Source organism: Leguminivora glycinivorella, chromosome 13 (assembly GCF_023078275.1).
Source record: "Leguminivora glycinivorella isolate SPB_JAAS2020 chromosome 13, LegGlyc_1.1, whole genome shotgun sequence".
Lineage (NCBI taxonomy): Eukaryota > Metazoa > Arthropoda > Insecta > Lepidoptera > Tortricidae > Leguminivora > Leguminivora glycinivorella.
In genome coordinates, this window is record NC_062983.1 from 17,636,740 (window position 1) to 17,657,369 (window position 20,630).

General features: G+C 38.2%; 1 protein-coding gene and 1 long non-coding RNA gene across 2 annotated transcripts in view; both read left to right on the top strand.

Annotated features, from left to right (window-relative positions):
• The window catches only part of LOC125232375 (hemicentin-1-like), a 265,437-nt gene extending 245,638 nt beyond the window's left edge, over positions 1-19,799 (top strand). Inside the window, exons 14-18 of the mRNA XM_048138016.1 lie at positions 306-467; positions 14,494-14,751; positions 15,905-15,976; positions 18,432-18,508; positions 18,748-19,799. Coding sequence (XP_047993973.1) covers positions 306-467; positions 14,494-14,751; positions 15,905-15,976; positions 18,432-18,508; positions 18,748-18,969 — 791 coding nt within the window. The 3' untranslated portion in view covers positions 18,970-19,799. The remainder of the gene's footprint in view (positions 1-305; positions 468-14,493; positions 14,752-15,904; positions 15,977-18,431; positions 18,509-18,747) is intronic.
• On the top strand, positions 833-1,729 carry LOC125232377. Its single transcript, XR_007177736.1, has 2 exons — positions 833-1,162; positions 1,426-1,729. It is a non-coding gene; the product is annotated as an uncharacterized LOC125232377 (long non-coding RNA).
• Positions 19,800-20,630: the final 831 nt, after the last annotated feature.

The window sequence follows — 20,630 nt, forward strand, 5'->3', positions numbered from 1 at the left end:
TCGCACCAATACGGAAGAACGATATAACAATATTATCGTAAGCGTTTGTGCATTTGGCTACGTACCCTAGCCAACTTCAAAAAGCGCTGGCTAATAGCTCTCCCTGTCGCTCTAGAGTAGGGAGACAGAGACACACTGCGTTTTGATTTCCACGTAGCGTCAACGACTTCAGCTAGGCCAGATGATCATCAAGACATCCAAAAATGCTTCTTTCTTCACTCCACTGGTGCTGCTATCTGTGATTTTGACTAATGACTAACCACAAACCTCAATGTATTACAGTTTAAATCCAATTTTCTCAACAGACGGGCTGCTGACATTCAAGCTGGACCTGGCACAACTGTCTTCCGGTGGTGACATGGAAGGAGCCACATTCAACCTGCTCATCTTCGCGAGGAACCTCAAGGGGGAATCAGAGAAAACTTTGCTAGAGAATATTGCGTTCAACGATGCAGCTAGGAGGACTGGTAAGGGATTTTTTCCAGAATTCTCAAACATGAAACAATGCTTATTATTCTTTAAATAATTAGCTACGTTTTAGGGAATTATACGCATTTTTATTCAGGGCAGGTGCCCTGCTGCTTAGTATAAACTTGTTGTTAGTAATTTAGTAGTAGACTCAAATGACAAATTGCAATTGAGCTGATGTTTTGCATAATATTGAAGATCAAACGAACTTACCAAGTGAAGTTCGATCGAAATTATGTGAACAGCTTCATTCGACGCGATTTAAGTTTAACATAGTGTAGTAGCACCCCCAAGCATCAGCCTTGCACGGTTTTTAGAGTTTTGTACTGGCAACATTAAAAAAAAAAAAAGAAACAGGTTACCACTTCCACTTCTCCCTCCTGGCGACGGTTGGCATCGGTCGCCATTTTTACTTCATTTGTTTACAGCATGAACGCATTTATTTCACATATTTATAATGCGGGTAGGGCGTTAATATTGGGCACCCAATATTTACAACTAAAGGGTGGGTTATTATAAATCGCGTCGAATGAAGCTGTTCACATAATTTCGATCGAACTTCACTTGGTAAGTTCGTTTGATCTTCAATTATGTTTCACAGCTTCATTCTTTGCGATTTAAGTTTAACATAGTGTAGGATGTTCAGAGCATATTAATGTAAAATAAATCGTTAACGGATCAAGGATATACTTAGGTAAGTAATAACCATAAATTATATGACATAATTTATTTATTATAAACATCATAATACATAATACATTTATAAACAGCATATGATTATATTAATCAGACATTCATTATGAAGTAACTATTTAGACGTACATATTTTTGTTATCTTATACGTAGATAATTTATCACTAGTAGTACAATAACATGTACGTATGCTTACATAACAATCATTTTTATTATAAATGTATACATTTAACTTTAAATGTCAATTATTTTATTGTTTTACAGGTCTCCGGCAGAGGAAAGGATTGAACGAGCGAATTGATTACAATCAGCGACTATCTCCTTATGATAGTATTTGGCGAATACACATGAGGCATCCGTCCACCCTGCTGTTTTGCGGATTAAGTCAAGACTTACACCCATCTTGTTGGCCGTGGATGTGGAAGCATGACGAGTGCTATGTGCCGTGAATATAGAAGTGTCTATTCCACTATCGCGTAGTGTTGTTTTTATCCATGAACTTAGTGTTTGAGGTGTGACTTTATTGTGCGGTTTTTTGTAACTTATAAATAAAGAGTTGTTACTTGTATTGCGCAGTGTTTTTGTTTTGTCTATGTAGGCTTTAAGACAGTTCGCTGGGCAAATTTCAGGGCGTTCGTTAAAAACTGGAAGTCTGAGCATTGGCTGAAGCGAAGATGGTCGTGATGTTTTAATTAAAGCTGGGATCTCAATCATTATTTCAGAGTCATTTTTCATGTTTACGTTACTCAACTCTATGAGTGAAAAGGTCTGCACTCGATGTGCAGAACATAAGGCCAACAAGGTAAGTGTTTTCTTTGAAAGCGTTTCCAGATTAAGACGGTCATTAGGCCATTTTTGACCCAGATGGTTAAGAACAAGACTTGGTTCCCATGTTATGTTATATTTGGGTAATGTCGGTCTTAATTTGAAAACGCCTTTCATAAATCGTTTGATACGATCATCGTTTAAAGTACAACCTAATAACAATGCAATGGCCGACTTATAATTGTTAATCGTTCCATATTTAGCGCCAGTGTCGAAAATACGAGTTAGGAAATCAATAATAATTGGTACTGATATTTCCATATAATTATGTCCTTCGGTATTACAATAATCAACATAAGCCTTGATACAAGGGCCATATTGCTTGTACGTGTTATCAGATAAGGAAGATAACATTATTTCAACTGATCTGGGAGATAATGACCTACCTAATAACGCGTCCCTGATAATTTCGCGGCAATCAACGCCAGGGATCTGTGCAGGTTGTGCGTCGACCTGCAAGGAGATGTTAGCAAATTAGTACTTGGTCGAAAGTAAATGGGTTCTTCAACTAACAATCTTGAAAACAGAGGGAACCATGGCTGTGTGGGCCAGTTTGGAACAACAAGAATACCCTCAGCTTTATCATGAATGATTTTTTGTATGACCTTTAAAATCAATGAAAATGGTGGAAAGGCGTAAAAATAAATATTCTCCCAGGAAAATGTAAAAGCGTCGATCGTCCATGCGTCAGGGTCGTTTTTCCAGGTAACATATAAGTGACATTTAGTGTTACAACGGCTTGCAAATAAATCGACCTCAGGTGTACCAAAAGCTTGTTTTATTTTTATGAATGCATAATTACTTAATTCCCACTCGGTGTCAGAAAATTTTGTACGCGATAATTTGTCAGCTTCATAATTATCCTTAGTATTGATATATGATGCAAATATTATAATTTTACGCCTCTCACACCACTGCCAAATTTCCCTCGTTATATTATTTAGGTGAGGAAATTGTACGCTGCCCATTCTATTTATGCAAGCAATGGCGGTAACATTGTCGACTCTTAAAAGAATCTCACAATCATGAACTTCGTCTGCAAATGTTCTTAAAGCCAAAAAAGCTGCATTCAACTCCAATTCGTTAATATGCAACGAACGTTCAGTTTCCTTCCAGTACCCATAAGCTTTATTATTATTACAATATGCACCCCAGCCTGATTGGGATGCATCAGTAAATATTTCTAATTGGAATTGATTAAATCTGAATGGACAAAACCCCGTATCAATATTTTTAAGCCACCAATGTAAGTCATTCTTTATGTCAGGTGAAATTGTGATAGAAGCTTCATAGTTAGGATATTTAAGTAAGCCAAGATATTTATGACGCTCTAATAGTTTAGTGTATAGCCAGGAATATTGTATGGCAGGACAGGCAGATATTAAAAGACCAATTAATCTAGCAAATTCGCGTAATTTACATTTATAGATTCGAATGAATGTTGTAAGTTTATCTTTTATTTTGTCTCGTTTTGATTCGGGTAACGTTAAGGTCATTCTTTGAGAATCAAAAATAAATCCTAAAAATTTACATCTTTTATCTGGTGTGAAGCAACTTTTTTCACTATTAATAATAAAACCTAAATCTTCCAACAAGGATCTAGTTGCAAGGACATTTGCAAAACATTCATTTTTAGTTCTACCCACACATAATATGTCATCGAGATATATACATGATAAAAAATTATGTAATCGTAAGTATTCGACTATAGGTTTAAGCATTTTTGTAAACACATACGGTGAGCTACACAGGCCGAACGGAAGCGAATGAATGAATGAATGAATGAATGAATGATTTATTGCGTATATGTTAATTCAGGTTACAATAGCAGGTACAGGTGCATATTATAAAACAGTTCCACTGAACAATACCTTTACAGGTGTATACGCTAACATAACTTACACTAATAAAATAAAAATAAAAGAATACAAGAATTACAAAATGTCATGACATGTCAAAATATATGGTAATGTAAATTATAACGTATTAAAATAATTAAAATGAAATTGTAAATAATTATGTGTTTTCAGCATCCATATATTCTTTTAAACTATAAAAACATTTGTCTATAAGCCAATCATGAACTGAATTTTTAAATGTATACAAGTCAAAAGTCTTAAATCTATCGGGTAATTTATTATAAATATCAATGCACATCATAAAGCTATTTTTAGAAGTTAATGCCAGTCTTACATAGGGTTTGTACAATTTGTGCTCGTATTGGCTCCTTACTATTCTAGAAGACATGTCTTGAACAGTTTTAAACATGTATATGTGCTTATAAACAAATATACATATTTCTAAGATATACAGGCTATATAATGTTAAAATGCGATATTCAATAAAGTAAGGACGACACGATTCCAATTGTGTAAGTCCGAACAAGGCTCTAATACACCGCTTCTGAATTAAAAACAAATCCTCCTTATCAACACAATTTCCCCATATAATAATTCCATATCGTAGAGCCGAATTTATGTACCCATTATATGACATCATGGCCGCTTGTAAAGATACAACCTGACGAACCTTTTTTAAAGCAAAAACAAATTTGTTTATTTTGGAGCATAGGTTTTCGATATGATCCTTCCAATCACATTGATGATCCAAAGTTATCCCCAAAAACTTAATTTGCGACACTTCTTCTATAGCAGCACCATTATATTCTACATGTAATTGAAAAGTATCACTGCGAGATGTACTAAACTGCATATACTTTGTTTTAGAAACATTTACTTGTAAATTATTGACTGTTAACCAGTGTATTGCTTGCTCTAATGTCGAATTTATGTCATTGTTATAAGCAGTCATATCATTCCCTTCTATGATTATCGTAGTGTCATCAGCAAACAGGATGCACTCATTTGATAACACGTTTGGCAAGTCATTTATATAAACTATAAATAAAAGCGGTCCCAGAATACTCCCTTGCGGTACACCATATAAATTTTCTATGGACGTGGATTGGTGTGTCACAACACTTTTGCTGAGCGAGCAATATTTAACAGTCTGGACACATTGTGTTCTATTTGTCAGATATGTCTTAATCCAGTTTAGCGCTGGGCCACGAATTCCGTACTTATATAACTTTAAAAGCAACCTTTTGTGACATACAAAATCAAAAGCTTTACTCATGTCCATGAAAAGTGTTGTTACCGGGACGTTTTTATCCAGACAATCCATAACTCGTTTAGTCAGCTTGAAGGCCGCTAGAGCTGTACTTCTGCGTCTTCTAAAGCCGTTTTGTTCGTCATTAATAATATCATGAGTATCTAGAAAATGTATTAATCTATTAAACATAGCTTTCTCAAGAATTTTAGAGAAAATCGGAATAAGAGTAATTGGCCTGTAATTATCCGGCAAAAATTTAGGACCTTTTTTATGTAGGGGTTTCACTATTGATTTTTTTAAGGCGTCAGGGAAAATTCCTTGATTTAGCGACAGGTTTATGATAAATGTTAGCGGATCAGCAATATTAGAAATGTTGTTCTTTATAATATCAGTGCGTACACCGTCAAAACCTACAGCCTTCGAATTTTTAAGTGTTTTTACTATTTTTACTAGCTCAGTAGTGTTAACGGGGTTAAGAAATATGCTGGATTCTACATTTTCAATTTGGATAAAGTCTGATGATCCTACATGTGGAGAACAATTATTTTTGACCATATTTATAAAGTAATTGTTGAAAATTTCAGCAATTTCTTTCGGATCTGTAACTTCTGAACCATCAAATACTAACTTATCGATGCTATGCGTGCTAACATCAGATGTAGTATATTTTTTTATTACCTGCCAAACGGCTTTACATTTGTTATTTGTTTTACTTATATAATTAGAATTTTGACTCTTAAGATACGCAGTCATACATTTCTTTAAACATCGAGAATAGTTTTTATACATAACCTTACAGTCTCTAGAATAACGGCTCTTTAAATACAATTGTCTTTTTGTGTGACAACATTTTCGGATTCCCTTTGTAAGCCATATGTTTGTTGCCTTCTTTTTAAATATTTTGATTTTGATTAGCGGAAAACATAAGTTGTAGAAAAGTAAAAACTTGTCATAAAATACACTAAAAGCTCGATTTACATCATATTCACCAAACACTTCAATAAAAGATAAAGAAGACAGGCACTCGCTAAATTTATTCTGATTTTCCTGGCAATAGTCCCTTCTGTACTCATACCACCACTTTGTTGGTGGAGGACGGCGTTTATGTATTGGGACAAGGAATGATTGCGCCGTGTGGTCCGACAGACCTAAATCATGAATCGTTGTTATTCCCTCTTCAACATTACTTGCAACATGGTCGATACACGTTTCCGAAGATGGCGTAATTCTCGTCGGTTCTCGTACAAGGAGGAAAGATTATAAGATTCCAATATATTAATCAGTTGTTTGGAGATTCTTGAAGTCTTCATTATATCTATATTCAGATCGCCGCATAAAACATACTTTTTTCTTTTGTGCTGACATATGGTGCGTAATAGCTCCTCCAGTTTTAGGAAAAAAGTGGTATTTGCTGATGATGGAGTTTTGTTCGTATATATGCAAATAATAACTATATTATAGTGTATTACATTTATAGCACAACATTCAAAAACAAATGGTTGTGACAATTTTTTAGTTTCCTCGATAACAGAATTAAATTGATATAAAGTATCATTGAATATAAATCGTAGATATTTTCTATGAGGTTTATATATAGGAATCAAAAGATAAGCATCCTTAATGTCAATCGAAGCCATAAAACAATCCTGAGTAATCAATTTAGAAGCAGTTCTATAGTCTTCCATTTTAAAATGCTGAGTTTCGATGAATTTATTTAGGCATTTTAAATTAAGGATGAACCTTTTTTCGCCGTTTGGTTTTGGTATCAGGAAAATACTAGAAATAAATTCTTGTGGATCATGATCACACAATGATATGGCATTAATTTCTAAAAGCTTATTGATAGCTGTCTCATAATCGGATCGCTCCGATCCTGTCCTAGAATAAACAGAAGGACAATCTCTTCGAGTTGGGACAGAAGTAAAAGGAATCTTATATCCTTGGGTCCATTCAAGGACCGTAGGATCCGAAGTGATCTCCGCCCATTTAGGAGTGTAGTTTCGTAATCGTCCTGCGTACTGTACCTCGTGTCTAGCTACCTCCTGTAGGAGCGGTAGCTGCGGCGGCGCGGCGAGCTCTGGCGGCGGCGACCGCGGGCGCTCGCCGGCGACGGGCGGTGGCCTCGCGACGGCCGGTAGTGCCCTGCATCGGGCTTGCTCTGCGTCCTTTGATGCAGGGGCTTGAAGTTTAAATTGTTTTTCTGTGACTTTTTATTAAGAATGAAGTTATTCTTATTAAAACGATTGTTAAACGGCTTTGGTGTATTTTTTAATGTATCACCAGACTTCTGAATACATTGAGCGGCCTTTAATTTGTCTGATACATTATCTCCGAAAAGGAAGTTGTCTCTAACCGTATTCGTAAGCGTTTCTTTAAGATCAGTGTTAATTGACGAAACTACGAAGAAACGGCGAGTCTTTGTGTCTAAATAGTGGCTATCGCATAGTATGCGACAAGCATCACTGACAGGTTTTAATACGTTCTGGACAGCTGCATCAGGCTTGAGTAACAAGTCCATGGCTTGCGCGAGTGCAGCTAAAGCAATCCCTAATTGCCTCTGTCCTTCCATTATGGCGTGGTCTCTTCTTACTAAGTTGTCTGTTAATGCCGCTTTAGCCTCGGCATTAAGAGTAGGAGCAACTAAGAGGTCGCAATTGCTGGGCACGAGGTATTCCTGAAGAAGCTTTTCTTTAGCCTCCTTCTGCAGACCTTTTAGTAAAATTTCCTGCCACCTGCTAGCCACGTCCTTGTGTATGGCGTCTCCTAACGCTAGTTCTGGTTTTGGAGCATCGCCTAGCATTAGCAGGATATCATCACCGAGTTCAGCATCCTCCGGGGCTGACGAAAGTACCTGGGGTTGAGCGACTGGTAGGTCTGGAGCAGACGACGGGCCCGGCTGCGGAGAGGCTGGTCGCGGCGGCGCCGGTTGTGTCGGGGGCTGGGGCGTCCGGGGCTGGGGCGGCGGTGGCGGCGGCGGAGCTGACGCAGGTGTCGGCGGCGGCGTTGCGGCGCGAGGCGGCGGCGCGGGCGGCGAGGCCACGTGGTCGCGCGGGGACGCATGTCGCTCGTCGCGTGGATCAGAGTCGACCATCTTGTCGTCTGAAACGAACCATCAGTTCTGTATTTTGTTGCGCCACTCCTTATAGTATAGCCCAGTTAGGAAAAGCGTGACAGTAAGAGCCCGTAATTAGCAAATACGCATCACTATCCTGGTGACTGACCATTGGCCACAAATAGTTACAAATGTAACAATATATGTGAAGGTAAGAGCCCGTAATTAGCAATTACGCAACACAGGTTTTAAAATAGCTATTTGGCTTAAAGCTGTTACAAAAGTAACGCAGATTTGTGAAGGTAAATGCCCGCAATTAGCAGAAACGCATCACATTTTTAATAAAGCCTCTTGTAGCGAAACCATTAACTCACCATCTGTTTCACTAGAGTCCGAAGAATATAAAACTCTTGATCGGCTTCGTGCCCGTCGTAATAATTTCGATTCTAATCTTCTGATTTTCTTTCTAATCTCCTCCTCTTCGTTCTTCCTTTTCCCCATGTTGAAAGTGGAAGGTACACGTGCGAAGGCTTGAGCACGGGAATGAATAATGAAGTAAAAATGGCGACCGATGCCAACCGTCGCCAGGAGGGAGAAGTGGAAGTGGTAACCTGTTTCTTTTTTTTTTTAATGTTGCCAGTACAAAACTCTAAAAACCGTGCAAGGCTGATGCTTGGGGGTGCTACTACACTATGTTAAACTTAAATCGCAAAGAATGAAGCTGTGAAACATAATAAATAATAGTGATGACAATAATATTAAAGCATGCAGCGAGTTTTGGGTTGAGATAGGAAATGTCTTGTACCTATTAGAGTTTTGCGACAAAATATTTAGTTATTAAATTAATAAAATACCTATATAGTACTGAGTCATGTCCTGTTTCCGAATGAAATAGGCAGATTCTCACTTCCTACAACAATGATAAATGTGTTTGAGGCTGTTAAATATAATTGTGAAGGAAAAGTACCTACATTCAGGGACGAAATTTAGTACCGAATGTTTTTTTACCCAAGTGCCCAAAGTTCCTTTGTCTGTCGTTGTCTTGTATTCCACATATCGCATTCCCACAATACCTACCTAATTTACCTTTGAAATCATCTCTTTAGTACAAAAGCAAAATACCTAAATGCCGAATACTTACACAGATTTTCGAGCTAGCATCAAAGGGAAGTCTCTTTTGTCTATACCTTTATTAACCTCCATATTGTCAGAATGTTCACATGACATTTTCCCGGTATCGAGTTCTAAGAAATTTATAAACGAACGTACCTACTCTAATAACACTATACGTACGATTATGAAACTTCCCATTCTAACAGACTAAAATAATCTGAACTATTATAGAATGTAACTTATATACTGATCGATTCTATAATTGTGTCAAAACTTTCTTACTACCTCATCATCCTCCTTGCGTTTTCCCGGCATTTGCCACGGCTCATGGGGGCCTGGGGACCACTTTGACAACTAATCCCAAGATTTGGCGTACATTACCCATTGGCTAAAATATCAAAGGTCATTCGTAATAAAGCCATATCCCTGCGATAAATGCAAACGCCAACTTCCCTCAAATCTCCAGTTAGTACCGGCATAAATTAAAGAATAATTACTACGCAAGTTCCGGTTTCCTGCCTTTGAATATTTAATATGGACGTTAATTAAGGTAAAGTGGTGGATGTGTACGGGGTGGCGATTATCATTGTGTTGTTTGAGCAGTTTATTTATAATGGATAGTGCTTATTAAGTTATTTATTTAGGCGTGTAGCAAATATATAAACACACATAAGGTCAATACGGGTAAGTGTGTCATAGGGAGAAAGTGTGTCTGACCTTCACATTTGGCCGTTTTACTCATTTTCACAGGTGGTTTTGCGAATTCATACTTTTGCATCATGCTACTGACGATTAGTGGTAAACGTATAGGCTACTAGACTCTTATCGAATTTGGCACAAGAAATGATTTTTACCTGTAGTATTTGACATAAGAAACCAATTTTTATAGATTTTGGGTATTAAAAGTGTACGGTGGCTGCGTATTTTCGATTAAAAATGTGTGTAATATTTATTTTAACTTTGGCCACCGAAAACGCTGTCAGACGTGTAGTGACGTCATAGAACCTAACTTAATGCCGAGTATTATCACTGACATGATGAACTTTAATTTTGTGGTCAATTTGATTTACGTCATGCGCAGACAATCTATAGATTAACATGGCTAATAATGTTTTGGCCTAATTAAGTTAAAGTAAACTTTGCAAATGTTTTTTTGTTGTTTTCAAGTCGTAATAAAATATGGTAGAATTTTTTTCGGTTAATTGGACAGTAATAAATAATATAAAATAGACTTTAAAAAAGGGTCAAGTAGCCTATTGAACTCTAAATAAACACTGATCTTCAGAACAGGCCAAATGAAAAGGCCAGACATACTTCTTATGACACACTTACCCGTAATGACATTAATCATGTTGCTTATGTCCATGGGCGGCGATGACTGCTTTCCATCAGGCGGCTCGTCTGCTCGTTTGCTGCCTATTTCATAAAAAAAAAACCGGCCAAGAGCGTGTCGGGCCACGCTCAGTGTAGGGTTCCGTAGTTTTCCGTATTTTTCTCAAAAACTACTGAACCTATCAAGTTCAAAACAATTTTCCTAGAAAGTCTTTATAAAGTTCTACTTTTGTGATTTTTTTCATGTTTTTTAAACATATGGTTCAAAAGTTAGGAGCGATTATTTCCGAAAATATTAATATTATCAAAAAACGATCTTAGCAAACCCTTATTCATTTTTAAATACCTATCCAACAATATATCACACGTTGGGGTTGGAATGAAAAAAAAATCAGCCCCCACTTTACATGTAGGGGGGGGGTACCCTAATAAAACATTTTTTTCCATTTTTTATTTTTGCACTTTGTTGGCGTGATTGATTACATATTGGTACCAAATTTCAGCTTTCTAGTGCTAACGGTTACTGAGATTATCCGCGGACGGACGGACGGACGGACAGACAGACCATGGCGAAACTATAAGGGTTCCTAGTTGACTACGGAACCCTAAAAAAAACAATGAATAAACTAAGATCATGTTTGCCCGCTTGGTCTTCTGAAGTGTCTAGTGTATAGATAAAATAGTGTATGTGACTGTACGTAATTAAACATTACATCTCGTGTGATCCTGAAACCCACACTCGAGTTTTAACACTGTTCATTAGATAATGTAGCAGTCACAGAAACTACTATACACGGAGCGTACATGTTGTTTCACCACAGTGACAATTTTCGCCCAACGGTGACACTTCGCAACAAGGAAATATTGACGCTGAGTAACTATCTTATTTATCTACCCAGAAATATACACAGAATTGTCAGTTTCAAGTGTCAATGTCACTGGTTATAACTTAGGTATATAGAATGATTTTACAGATGTGACCTTGAACACATAGTCCGTGTTAAATAATGAACTTTGCTGCCCTAAAAGCAAAGTTTCACACAGCCAACGGTCAGACTTCAATCGAAAGTAATCAAAAAGCTTTAAGTAATTAGCTCTTCCTCTGGAATTGCTTATAAATTAATTGCAGTACTTTATTATTTGAACTCGGAAAATTATGAAATTAGCGGTTTCATCGCTTTTAAAGATTTTAATAAAAACCACAGTGATTGTGTATTATTGTGCCTTTATTATGACAAAGATAAGTAGTGTTATTTATTTAGTTCATTGGAGTATATTAGATCTCCCAAGATTTGCTATTAAAAACTGGTGGCTGCTACGTTTTTGAAAAATATCTACTGTATGTTATGTACCTTTAAAAAATATACAGCGCGTAAACGTAATAAGGGCGATAAATGAAACCAGGCGTATAATTCAATATTGTTATCATTAATTAAGAGGTGTTTTTGATTTACTCTTAATTTTCACCCCATAACGAATTTTTGAAAAAAATCTCAGCAGCAATGTACTGTAAACGTGGTTGCGATGACAATCAATGACAACTGTCAACGAGCGTTTAACGGGAGTGTGTGTGCATTACGTTGCGGGCCGAATTAATTTGTATGGATAAAAAAAATATTTCAATTTTAGGTAAAAGTTATCTAATTACATTTTATACGTCCTATACTCACCACCGTGAAGAGGTTCGCCCGTATTAGGTTTACACCCTATACAAGGTGCTCGCGAGGAACCCATATAACTTTAACGGCATATTCTTGGTCACATTTTAAGACTAAAATGTCATATAAACTTTTCTAGATTTCGTCTAGTTTCAGAGTTATTGCTAATTAAAAAAAACGTTTCCGTATTGTTACTCAGTACAAAAGGTCTTCTTAACGGCGCTGATGCGCAATTGTGGAGCATCCCACAGTCGTCATTGACAGATGTCAAAATGTGACAAGAAAAACTTCCAAAAATTTGGTTTTTAGGAAAATATATTAAGAAACTCATTTTAATTGCCAACTTTATGGATAAAAATTACTTTTTATGTGAAAATACGTCCAAAAAAGTTAAAAAAAAAAATTTTTTTTCGCGAAACATGTTCAAATTCGTATAACATTTTTTCTTTCTTTTGGCCTCAGAAATGCGTGGTTTAAGTTATGCGGGTTCCTCGCGAGCACCTTGTATAATTATAATGAATATAATGTCTATCTACCCATCCATTTATTACGCTACTACGCTCTCCAAAAACTGAGTGACTGAAATACTTAAGGTTGAACGAATTACTAACTGAAATCGATGTCATACAATACAATAATGAAAAAGTGACTACCCGGTGGCCAAGGCGGTCGAAAATAAATGCCAATATAAAAAAAGTAATATTTAATTTATTTTGTTCTATAGTCCGTCTTAATAATTATAAAAGTGTTAAAAATATAATATTGCCAGCTTTATAAGCACACAAACCTAAAATCAGTGTTTGCACTCATTAGCTCAAAATTGGCCCATACGTCATCGTTTATAACATTACAAATATCGTGACATTCGTTTCGTGTCGTGTGTGAGTGACGGCAGCGCGTCGGGCATGTGTTGAAGGATTGTGTTTAGCTCTCCGACGCGTTGACCGTGTTATGACAATCTTTTCGTAGTTATAATATTCATACATCGTATACAAATCTAAAGTAAAGAAGTGGTTTGCTACCCTATCCTACAATGACACAGAAGACATTTTAACTCGGTCTTATGCTTAGATCTAAGAATGGCTTAACTTTAATTTACTCGCACCTATAGCCTCACATACACACACACATACACACTCACACACACACTCATACACACACTTCATTATCTTTTTTAATTTCAAATTATTATGTAATCAATTTTAATTATCTCCATGTTATTGTATCACACGGTGCACGGTGGGCTGCAAGATACAGGCCTAGCCTAGTTTGCAGTCCACCGGACAATGCCTATGTTCATGTATAACTTTGTGTTTTTTAAATTAATAAATTTACTTTACTTTACTTACTTTACTTTACTTAATTAAAACAATAATACCCAGCAAATAAACTAATTCATTGAATTTTAATTGAAAGTTTGTCGAATTGTTGCTTTATTTTTACGGATATTCAGTAAATACATTTATTTAGTACCTATTTTCTATCTTTGAAATCGTGTTTTTTTATCCAGTTTTATAAGCACACAATCGTATACTCAGTATTTGCTCTCATTAGCTCAAAATTGGCCCATACGTCATCGTTTATAACATTGCAAATATCGTGACATTCGCTCCGTGTCGTGTGTGAACGACGGCAGCGCGTCGGACATGTGTTGATGGATTGGGTTTAGCTCTCCGCCGCGTTGATCGTGTTATGACAATCCGTTCGTAGTTTTGGTACCCTATTATAGTTGTTGATACTTACTTGAAATACGCTTCATAAAATGTACAGTAATTTCACGGCGATGCATCAATGAATTGCTTCACTTTTGTAGATAACCTTTATTGAGTAAAATCTGACAAAACAAAATTTCGTTCATAGCTAAAATTGTGGTTAATTATATCTAAAATATGAGAGTTTCGTGTAATGTTTTAAATTTGCATGATAATATTATTAAACAACATAACATTGTACATGACATTCATGAAAACCATGAATCAGCAAGCTAATCCAGGCTAATCTATGTCGCCGCGACATAAACTACGAGTACCCATGTGAATATTTTCCTGACTACAATAAAATTAGAAAACTGCATCTGATCTATGTCGCGGCGACATATTGTCGCACCAATCAACTGGTAGACCTGCAGTAATAGCTAGCGGACAATCCAATTCATCTAATTTTAGTCTAAAGTTTATCAAATGATGAGTTTCGTATTTACCGATAGTTAATACCTAAACAAATCATGTCTTCTTAACCCAGATGGCAAAAGCGCAATGGGCGGTATCACCCTTGGCGTCGTCGTCGCCGCGGCCCTCGGCGCAGCCCTAGCCATCGGTGGTATCGCCTTTGCCGCGCTCTGTGCGCGACGGCGGCGAGCCCGACCACCTCACAAGCATCCTCCAGGAGACATGTTGGAACTGAGTGACGGTGGGAGGAGATACGTGGTGGCGTATACTATCAAACCATCACCGGAGTTGAAGACGCCGGAGCCACAGCCGGACATATTGAACGCACCAGGTATTGAACTTAGAAGTCGATAGTCATTTGTTTTCTAGCGGCGCACACGACTACCGTACAAGCATCCTCCGGGAGACATGTTGGAACTGAGTGATGGCGGGAGGCGATACGTTGTGGCGTATACGATTAAAGCATCGCCAGCGTTGAAGACGCCTGAACCGCAGCCGGACATATTGAACGCACCAGGTATTGAACTCATATGTTGATAGTCATTTGTTTCCTAGCGGCGCACTCACCACCAGACAAACACCCTCCAGGAGATATGTTGGAACTGAGCGATGGCGGGAGGAGATACGTGATGTTGTATACTATCAAACCATCACTGGAGTTGAAGACGCCTGAACCGCAGCCGGACATATTGAACGCACCAGGTATTGAACTCATATGTTGATAGTCATTTGTTTTCTAGCGGCGCACTCACCACCAGAGTAACACCCGCCAGGAGACATGTTGGAACTGAGTGACGGCGGGAGGCGATACGTAGTGGCGTATAAGATTAAACCATCGCCGGAGTTGAAGACGCCTGAACCGCAGCCGGATATTTTCAATGCACCAGGTATTGCCTTATACTATTGTCAGCCTTTGCAACGCTCAACGTGGTGTACACCGCTGGGCCTAATACCGTAGCTCCAGACAGAGGTATTGACTGTTTATCGTTGTGATGTTTTGTTAATCAAGACTTCTCTTTTTATATAATCAATACACTCACTTGAAGCGATGAATAGATACTTCCAGAATTCGTATTTATTTATTTATTTATTCTCATGGAGAACCAAATAGCTTTAAATTATGAAAGTAACAATTAAAATAGTAGCACAGAGCCAATTATAGGATCTCAATCTCACTTAATAGCAACAAGTTATATCCCTCACTGTTTATTTTGTCAAATTTGTCCATAAATCAGAAAATAGTATTATCGAAAGGTTTACATTCAATTGAAACGATTCCCAGTACTTAAAGAAAATTATTATAACGTTTGATTTTGAAAAGTTCAATTTATTAGGGTCAGTCATATCTAATAATATGTTGTCCAAGGATCAGAAATATCACAATGTCAAATATATTTTTAACGCTGAATGGACCTGTGTTACACTATTAAAATAAGTGTAAGTTACATAAGTTCTTGATATTTCAGATGAAATCTTTTTTCTAGATTGTGACAACCAAAACATCCCACCAACTGCGGAGGAGGCGGATGAGTGGCCTAGCATAAAAGAAGTTCGAGGTAAATAATATCAAATCTTACCGTCAAGAAATACTAAATAAATCATCATCAGCAGCATCAACGCATGGAGGATTCCTTGCGTTATCCCGGCATTCGCCACGACTCATGGGAGCCTGGGGTTCACTCTGACAACTAATCCCAAGATTTGGCATAGACACTAGTTTTACGAAAGCGACTGCCATATGACCTTCCAACCCGAAGGGTAACTAGGCCTTATTGGAATCAGTCCGGTTTCCTCACGATGTTTTCCTTCACCGAAAAGCGACTGGCCAATATCAAATGACATTTCGCACATAAGTTCCAAAAAAGGTCCATATTATGTACCTAATTAAGACCAGGGCCCCATTTCTCGAAAGGTACAAGTCTTGTATTACAAGTGTGTTTCCATGGAAACCCATACGATTTGACAGTAAAGTTCGCGCACTTGTAATACAAGGCTTGTACCTTTCGAGAAACGGGCCCCAGGTCAGAAGTACTCGAAACCGACGAGCGTGTATGAGAAACGTTATGAAAGTGTGTGAAGCGAAAGTGATTTGTCAGGATCGTAGTAAATGGAAATCCGTGATCTCTGCCTACCCCTCTGGGAAACAGGCGTGATTGTATGTATGTATGTATGTATGTAATTAAGACCTAATATGTATGCAATAAATGCTTATGACTTTTATGACATGAAAACTCATTGGTACAAGCCGGGGTTCGAACCCGCGACCTCCGGATTGAAAGTCGCACGCTCTTACCGCTGGGCCAACAGCGCTTCTAGAAATAATAAAAAAATATTAGTGCTTATTGTAAGCCTAAAAACTCATCAGTGTATATTGTAAGAATATTTTTTGTAGTTGAATATAATGTTATTAAAATCATTTCACATGATATGCACTGCATCAAAAAGTAGTAAATTACGATACAAGTGCGGAAAAGAGGAAATCCGAACCAAGTGGCGATGAATTAAAACACAACCGGAGGGAGTGTTGAAAATTGACACGCCCAGTTACAATTCTCTCTTCGCGCGTGTATTATACATTTTAGTACTATTTGAAGTTTCATGATGTACTACTTTACTCACTAATGTGGAAAAATGTACACTATTTGTACTGGTAAAGAAATTCTAATTAAATTCTGCTACTTGGCGTAGTGTGATTGGCGAATGAACTGCGAATTACTTAAAAACTTAAAAATAAAATTTGTAACAAGACAAATTATAACCGCGCGCGACCTTGAGCGCGTCACAGCAACGAGCCGCCGAGCGCGCCCGAAGATCTGCGCGAGCCGAACGAATCAAATAAAAGGCCGCGTCCGCGCCGCATCAAATGAGTTAGCGAGCGGCCGCCTTAGCGATAGGTTCACAGACTGTCCTTTGGCGAGTCACATTGGGCTGGGAGTTCGATAGCCCACATGCAGTCTTCTCCCAGGCTCGTTAGGTCCCTTGGCGACAGGTTCAGAGACTGTCCCTTGGTTTTCTACATCATGAGTTGACAAGCTCAATTTTGTCAACTACCCACTCTTGTAAAGAAGAAGTTGCATCTACCCTACATTATTTTTCTAAAGTACTCTACACATAAAATGGGACTACGCGAAATAAATAAGGAGGCAAACGACGTATCAACTACAAAGAGGGTAGTAACAAAATACTGTGAAGACGTCAGCAAAGGATTTCACAGTGACATCAATGCAGTTGTTCTCAATGTACTACTGAACCACCTTCACTCCAGGGGGAGGGTTGATGAACACCCTCTCATATCGACGAAATTGGTGAAGATCTCAGACATCGTGACACAGATCCTAATATCCTGGTATACTCACGGGACGTCATCGAGCACCAGAGGGAGAGAATGTAACACTATGGATCCTGGTACTCTCACGGGACGTCATCGAGCACCAGAGGGGGAGAATGTAACACTATGGATTCTGGTACTCTTACGGGACGTTACCGAGTACCAGAGGGGAGAATGTAACAAGACAAATTATAACCGCGCGCGACCTTGAGCGCGTCACAGCAACGAGCCGCCGAGCGCGCCCGAAGATCTGCGCGAGCCGAACGAATCAAATAAAAGGCCGCGTCCGCGCCGCATCAAATGAGTTAGCTAGCGACTGCCATAGCGATAGGTTCTCCGACTGTCCTTTGGCGAGTCTCGTTGGCTCGGGAGTTCGATAGCCCACCTGCAGTCTTCTCCCGATCCACCTAGGGTTTAGCTAGTGCCTTGGCGATAGGTTCACAGACTGTCCCTTGGCTCTTTGCACCTATAGTGGATGAGCTCAACCTTGCCCGCCGCTATAAGGTTTTCCGTAGCTAGGAAGTACCTACCAGTTTGAATGACCTGCCATGTATGCAATGTACCTATACCTAAGTACCTATCTTTAATAAATTTACACGTTGACATTGGCGTTTGTCTTACCTCCTGGTCGCTTACCCTACAAATTTAGTTTCAGTTTCATTTACATTAATTTTGTTTTGCAGGCGACTGGACCAAGGCGGGTGCAGTATTTTCCGCAGAAGATTTAGCACTTCTTGACAGCGCTGGACATCCTCAGCAGGTAATATAATTAATAAAATTCTTGATATTTAGGTTTCATTTTTTAAAAGCAATTAAATTAATTGAATTAAAGTTATGATTACTTAGAGTCAATCCAAGCTAAGTGGCTTCATCATTTTGTACAACTATGACCTTGAAAATAACTTTTGCCCAGCTATTATCAAAATAGCTGCGAATTTAGAATTTTGCAAAACTCTGCCTATTTCGTATGCCAACTTATAAATTATTTATTTTGAACAGCTTACACCAGGCAGCGACATGGTCCCCAGCAGTCGTCAAGAAGACGTTCTAAACCAGAACCTAGCTCAATCGGCGTTAGGTAATAATTTTAGGTCTAATTTCGTAGTTTCTAACAGCCCGACCCTCGGGAGCCCCAACTTTGTGTGCCCCAACGGCAATGTAGGAAGCCCTTTTGGAAGTCAGACGCTCAACTCTGAGCGGACCGACGCTAAGTTCCAGTAGTTTAGCGACTTCGACGCTACATAGGAGTAAAGGAAAGGGAATGCGAGAAGAAGAGAGCATGTGTTGGCAGAGAATTTGCCGGGACCGGAGAGTTGTGTGTAAATAATGTTAGCATAAGTTTTTTTCCTGACCTGCAAGAACCTCTTTTTGACACATCTCTTTTTTCATTTGTGTTTTTTTTTTCGTTTCTTTTTTCATGTGGCTAAGATGAATCGTTCTCCAAATCTAGCGATTATTAGCGATTGGTTGAAACGTTTCTAGGGTGCCTAAACTCAACGGTAGAAGTACCTACGTTATTATGAGTAGACCAGTTTTTCTCGTCGTATTAATATAATTTTCTTGATACTTTTATTTTGTTTTGAAATAGTATACCTATTGTTAAATAATCGATTTTTATCAACGTAAACGGAAGTGTCTAATCAGAAATCAAAGTTTTTTTTTTATTAGCCTATATGGTGTCCCACTGCTGGGCAAAGGCCTCTCCTTCCTTTCTCCAGTCCTCACGGTTTGATGCCCGCTCTTGCCAGTCTCTGCAAAATACGTCGAGGTCGTCCCACCATCTCTTCTTTGGTCGTCCTCTGCCCCGACTAATTTGCGGTAACCACTCAGTCCGCTCAGTCGTCACTTTGGCCCACCGTTCGGGTGCAGCCGGCAAACATGCCCTGTCCAATCCTACTTAAGTTTGGCTGTCTTGGAACCCACATCTATTATACCAGTTTTAAGTTAAATCTTAAAAATGTAACCTCTAACGAAGTGTCAAAAAGAGGAACTTACAAACCTTAGACAACAGCTATCACGAGTTTTCAATAAGTAGGTACAGTCAACCAATTGGAACCTCTCTACAACCATGTCAAAATGACAAGCTGTAAGAGATTTCTTACAATCTGATTTATAACGTCACTATGACATAGTTCTACAGTGGCCTAGGGTTCCAATTGGTTGACTGTACGTTACGAGTTAGAGAAAGTATAAGGCTTCACGAAAATTATTGAAAGCTCGTGATAGTCACACCAAAGATCGATTTATTAGAGCTAACGCGGGTAACGCTAATGTCAATATTTTCATAGAGAATCAGCGCTCTCGTGAATTCGTAACGATGTTTGATATTCGACGACATTCCAAGTAATTGCGGAGTTCGTATTCATATTCGTGAGATTAAACCTGTTATACAAAGGTGCTTTGAGGTTATTCAGTAACGAATCAATTTTCTACAATATTTTATAGTATGGTTCTAGAGCAAAATAATTGATATTATGATTCAAGGATAACTGTTATACTTAACAGGAATAAGTTATATTTTTTTTTACCAATTTAAAAATTCTTTAAATTGGTAAAAAACTACATTATATTACAATACGATACAATTAAAAAGTACATTACGATTTACGATACAAGTGCGAAAAAGGAAGTTCGAAAGTGGCGATAAATTAAAACACGAACGAAGGGAGTCTTGTCAGGTCGAAACTTCGGAGAGCCATATGTACTGAAAAACGTCGTAACAATACATACACGTGCGAAAAAGTTACGAAATTCCCGTAACTCGTGTCGATTTACGAGTAAAACACTTCCTTCGGTCGTGTTTTAATTTATCGCGACACGTTTCGAACTTCCTATTTAGCACTAGTATCATAATGTACTATTATACATATAAAAGCACCTTA